The sequence below is a fragment of the Gossypium arboreum genome, chromosome 5, assembly GCF_025698485.1.
Source record: "Gossypium arboreum isolate Shixiya-1 chromosome 5, ASM2569848v2, whole genome shotgun sequence".
Taxonomy (NCBI): Eukaryota; Viridiplantae; Streptophyta; class Magnoliopsida; order Malvales; family Malvaceae; genus Gossypium; species Gossypium arboreum.
Window position 1 is genome coordinate 65223048 of NC_069074.1, and position 5668 is coordinate 65228715.

The 5668-nt window shown below is 29.0% G+C and overlaps 1 protein-coding gene across 1 annotated transcript; it reads right to left on the minus strand.

Moving 5' to 3' along the window:
• Positions 1–2365: 2365 nt before the first annotated feature.
• LOC108452033 (uncharacterized) lies at positions 2366–3294 on the minus strand. The gene has a single exon (XM_017749763.2). The coding sequence runs from the start codon at positions 3057–3059 to the stop codon at positions 2553–2555; it is 507 nt and encodes a 168-aa protein (XP_017605252.1). The 5' UTR covers positions 3060–3294; the 3' UTR covers positions 2366–2552.
• Positions 3295–5668: the final 2374 nt, after the last annotated feature.

Here is a 5668-nt window from a genome sequence, read left to right on the forward strand (position 1 = left end):
TCCCCGAAACGGCGCAATTTCCACGTTTACACTTTCAACGCCTAACTATTTTGATTGCTAACATATTTTTATATATTTCTAGAAGGAATTAATCGTCAACTCCTTTAATTTTTCCTGTTCTACAAAACCTTTTTCTTTTCTTTAAATGAAAAAAAATTAAATTAATTTAGTTGATAAATTTTATCTTTTCCAATTGAAATTAATTTAAACTTTTATTAAGTGAAGTCAAATGCAAAAGAAAATCTAGTCAAATAAATCTATTTGAATTAAAATAAAATTTAAGAATACCACCTAAAACTCACAAATCACTAATATATGCAAAAATGATTTAGATAAAAGAAAAGGCTTAAGAGTACATGACTCAATTTTTTGATTTTTTGAAAATCTAATTCAATTGTGAAAGTATCCGAAAATTTCAGAGTTGATATAATGTTTAGAACTATTTATAACACATACCAATTCTAAAATAGGAGGATAAACGCACTTTAGCACGTTCGAACTCCCATTTTCCTACATTGACAATAATGTCAATACAACCAAGCTAAAACTCAATCAACCATAACTCTATTTTTAAACACCAACTACTAATTTAAAAAGCAATGATACAACCTTCAAAAATAAAAACAATTAGAGAATTTTGAGAAATTAAAAACTTGTTATTTTTTTATACAATGCATATTTCTGTTCATAATTCTTCTTAACCCTTAAAATAAAGAAAAAAATGTAATTAAAAGTGCTCGAACTCATTTTTTTTGCATTGTTGCAATTACAACAATATCAATTAAACTAAAGCTTAATCAACTACTCCCAACTCATTATTTATATTTACAAGAAAAACTTATTCAATATATCAATACCGACAGAATTGTAGTAACAATTGTACTAAAATAGTCATTGTTTGATAGAAAAATGTTAAAGTAAATCCAAGATTTTAGTTAAATGTCAATTTAATCCTAACGAAATGAAAACCAGTATCTCAAATATTCCTTTCTCAAAATTTTATAAAAATTTAAAATTTATTTTATAAATATAGTTGTAATTTCCATTAAAATTTATTATATAAAATGTATACTATATCTATACGTACTATATATAAAAATTTTGATTGACTTGGTATCATTCATAATCGAGTTTCACTCAGTTCTTAAATTATCTAAATGTCTTAATTTCAATAAACAATAAATATTAAGTTAAAGGTATTTTTATTTTTTACATAAAATCTAAAAATAATACATGCCTATGATAAGATTTGAAATCGAGACACCAAACAATACACTTTCTTAACTTTACTATTTCACATGCACTCGTATCTTTAATAAATAAATTACATAATTATTTTAGCCCACATGTCATAATCTAATTAAAATAGAAATGTTATGAAATACAGTAATTCATTAGTCAAAATATTTATTTAGCAAGTAAAAGTATCACAAAATCTCATGTACTATACTCTAAATTGCATTTTAGCCCCTTTACAAAACATGGGTAAATTAGTTCTTTTATGTTGGATGAGTGAGCAAAACAATCCTTTCGTTAAAATTTCAGCATTAAATATTTGTTTTGTTATTTATATGCAAGGTACAATAACAAATTTAGCCTTCAACATTTACACATTTATTTAATTTGACCCCTACTCTTTTACTTAAAGTAAATTAGAAATTTTTAAACTAAAGTTAAATGGTCAAAAAGTTGTAGTAACAAATTAAAAATATATCATTTAATCCCTTTTAAATTTTAAAATTATTAAAATCATAAAATTTATAAAAAAGTTATGAAAATTTTTAAACAATATCAACCCAGGAGTCACTTTTTTAAAACCTTATAAGGGTCAATATTATTATTTTTAATTTAAATTTTATAATAAATTTTGTGATTTTTAAATATTTTTTAATTTTAAAAGTTTAATTAATTTTTTAAATTTTTTATTAAGGCTTTTGAACCTTTAATTTTATTAGTTTTAAAAAAATTAGTTTACTTTTGATAAAAGAGTATGAATCAAGTTAAATAAATATATAAAATTAAAGGCTAAATTTATTATCGTAATAAAATTTTTACTGCTCATACGTCTATGGTACAATCGGAGAGAATTTTGTGATATTTTTACTTTATTTAGCTTATGTATTTTATTCGGGTTTTAAAGGGTCATTCTTCTTTTAAAAATATAACTTTACTCAAATTTATTTATTTTAATTAAATAAAGTTTGAAATAAAAATTAATATGAAAGAAGGTTTAAACACTAAGCAAAGTAGATTGGGCATTGAGAATTCAGAATGTTAACTATCTCACCTGTAACCCATAATTATAAACAACTTTAATGTAATCTTAAAGAACAAAATTCATCCATATGAACCAAACTCAACTTCATTCACTGAAAATCTTACTTTTTCATGGATAAATTTTCACATTATATGTTAGTCATATTACAGATGCTCTCAAATCAAAAATGAAAAGAAAAAGAATTCTATCTGCTGAAAATATATTAGCAAATAGAACGAAACAAGAAAAGAAAGAGTTATCTTTGTATTAACTGACCCAAAACATGGTCTAATATTCACCTTGAGCAAACAGGTTCTTCTTTAATTGTTTCCAATGAAGGTTTTCTTGACCTACAAACAGATAACCTATGCTTGAATTCTTCAACCCCTTCTAAGCTCAACCTTGATCCTCCCATCGACTTTTCTTGCTCTTCTTCAACGTTTCCGGTCTCCGGTAAAACCCTCACTTTTCCACTTGATATTCTCTTGGCTGAAGAGTTCGCCGCCATGAAAAGTATAGCCATATCGGCTGCGGTGATCACGGAATTGAGTCTCTTCATCGGGAACATGAGGAAAACGTTGCCCAGCTCCAATTCTTCATCGGCGGTCAGAGCTGAAAATCTCTTGCCTATGTGAAGAGACTGGGAATTAGTGAGGAAAAAATTGGGACACTCCAACATAAGCTCGGCAGCCTTTACGGATTCCCGGAATTGCCGGATTTCGCCGCCGGGAAGGATCACCCTTGCAGCTTTACCGCTTTTGATTAAAGGGGTGGCCAAAGTGCAGGACACGTAATTTCCCATGGTGATTTGCAAAGAACAAAAGATGATAGCGTTATTGGAAATTAAGAGAAGAGGTGCGTGTGTTTTGAAAGGAAAACAGTTGTGTAGTTGGTTAAAGAGATTGAGAGGGGATCCTAAGTTATTTATATGAAGAATGTAATAGTCAATTATAGAAGGCTAAATACTAGCAAATAAAAATAAAAAAGGCCAAAAGGAACGCGTTAGTTAGGCAAAAATTACATGAGAAATGATGGGGAAGGTGCATGTTTTGCTTGTGCAGTACTAATTTGTAATGCTAAATTTCGCTGTTATTTGCGTGTGGGTCCAGCTGAGAAAACTGCAGCTGGTGTTGCTGCCTATCTTCCATTTGCCCTTGTTTGCTAGCAAAGCATGTTCCAGTTGTTTTTATTATTTTATTTCACATTATCTTCGTACACGGACCAAATGTTTTCCTTGATAATTCGTGCATCCATATTCCCAACGTGTCATGTATATCTATTTTATATTCTTCTTAAAAAAAAGTTATTTTATTAACTTAAGTTGTGACTACTAATACCATCACCTTCCCTAAAAATAATTTGGGTTTAAGTCTCAGTTGCATAAAAATTTATTTTATATTCGTGTTTCAACTTGTTGGAAATAATACGATAATGAGTAAAATATATAAATATAAATAAACAAATATTTATATATAAAATAAAATATAAATTGAATAGTTTATATTTAAATTGTCAAATACGAAAACTAATAAATACCGTAACAAAAATCAGAAATTGAAAAAAAAATAGAGATTTACTAAATGTTGTGACCTGTTTGACACAATTTTTTTAAAACAGATTCGGCTACTCTTGCAGTACTTGGAGAAACGTTGGTCGACTGTCTCCTAAGATACAACAACACAATGATCAAAGCAGTAGCACCTCCGCAGCGATCAACGAACAAACGTTGCATTTTTCTATCATCGAAACGTGAGAAAATATGAAGAGGAAAAAAAGAATTTTGAGAGCAAAATAAATTCAGTGTGAGAGAGTATTAGTTTCAAAAAAAATTCAAAGCCTTTTTAAAAATTGGTTTGGATCTACACCCCCTAGCACGCGAAGCAAAGTTTCAAGCTTAATCATTCAATTATTTTTTAAGTGGGTTCTCATATATATATATATATATATATATATACGTCTCACACTTAGTCTTTAACCAATGTGGGATCTAAGTTTTTCTTTTTCTCAACAAATATTTTTAAGTAACTTACTTTGAACATCAATTTCTCATTCATTATCCAACTATTTTGAGCATATGGTATACTGTTGTAAAGGACTCATGGAGTAGAATATAAAACTATAATTTTATGATTCAACTCTCCACCTTTACCAATTGAGAATATGTCTCAAAGTTACCAAAAATTACAATTTTTCCAACACTACTTAATGTATGATTTACTTTTTAAAATGTACACTTTTTTTTAACTTTACTTTTTAAAGAGCTTTTTTACTCGGATCAAAACTTAAAGTTATGTCTCGTCTAATGATTTAATCATTTGAATGTTAAAAAGACTGATTGAGATATATAATTAATTTTAAACCGTTGTATGCCAAATGTTGCTATCATTGTGATGTTAGTATCCAGCAAATTAAACATATATCTACATTATAAACATTATAAAAGTGTATGAAAAATATTAAAAGCATTAAAATTATTTAAAAATTATAAAATTTTATATAAAAAATTGACAGATGGGAAGAGATGTCGAAGGGGACGGTGGCTCGTTAGAGAGGTCGAGGGTAAGGACTCTTTAGGTATGATGAAAGTGAAATGAAGATTTTTAGGTGAGATAGGAGAAACTCCCTAGGTAGACGTAAATTTATAGTGGCGAGCCTTTAGATGGGTGAGCCACTACACTAGTGGGGTTGTATTAGAAGACACCATGTTTGGTTTGGCATAACAATTTCCCCTGGCCCCTAAATGAAAAGTAGGGGCGGAGGCAGGGGGGGAAGGGGGCTGGCATGGGCCCCGGCCCCCCTAAAATGTAAAATTATTATTTTGGCCCTTAAATTTTTTTAAAAATTTTAAATTAGTAAAGGTAAAATTGTACTTTGGCCCCCCTAAAATTATAAAAATTCAATTTAATCCTTTACAAATTATAAATATATAAACTATAAAAAATTAAAATTTCATCCAGCCCCCGCTAAAAAAATTTTCTGACTTCGTCCCTGATGAAAAGAAGGTCATAAAGTGGTCTTTCTTGAAACAGGATGGGTACACTAGGTTAGCCTTGCACTGTCTTTATTACATGCTTAGTGAGGTGTGAATTTTCTTTGGTGTACTTTTATCTAAAAAAGTAGAAGGGAGGATTGTTTTGTTTCTTCTAAGGAATACCATTAGTTAATGTTTTGCTATCTAAAAAGTAAAAGGGAGGATTGTTTTGTTTCGTCTAAGGAATACCATTAGTTAATGTTTTGCTAGGTAAACTTGCGGATTCCTTTGTTTTTGTGCTTGAGGTTTTTTTTGTTGCCATTTGCGACTTACGAATTATTTTTAACTATAGCACGTAGCTAATACGTGACACATGGATAGTTTTTCTTATGATTTTTGTGGCTTTTATGTGACAGCCCAAAATTGACCCTAGTCGGGAT

Bases quoted from the DNA above. Each gene is read 5' to 3' on its own strand.
- LOC108452033 (XM_017749763.2), bottom strand. From the start codon at position 3,059: ATGGGAAATTACGTGTCCTGCACTTTGGCCACCCCTTTAATCAAAAGC.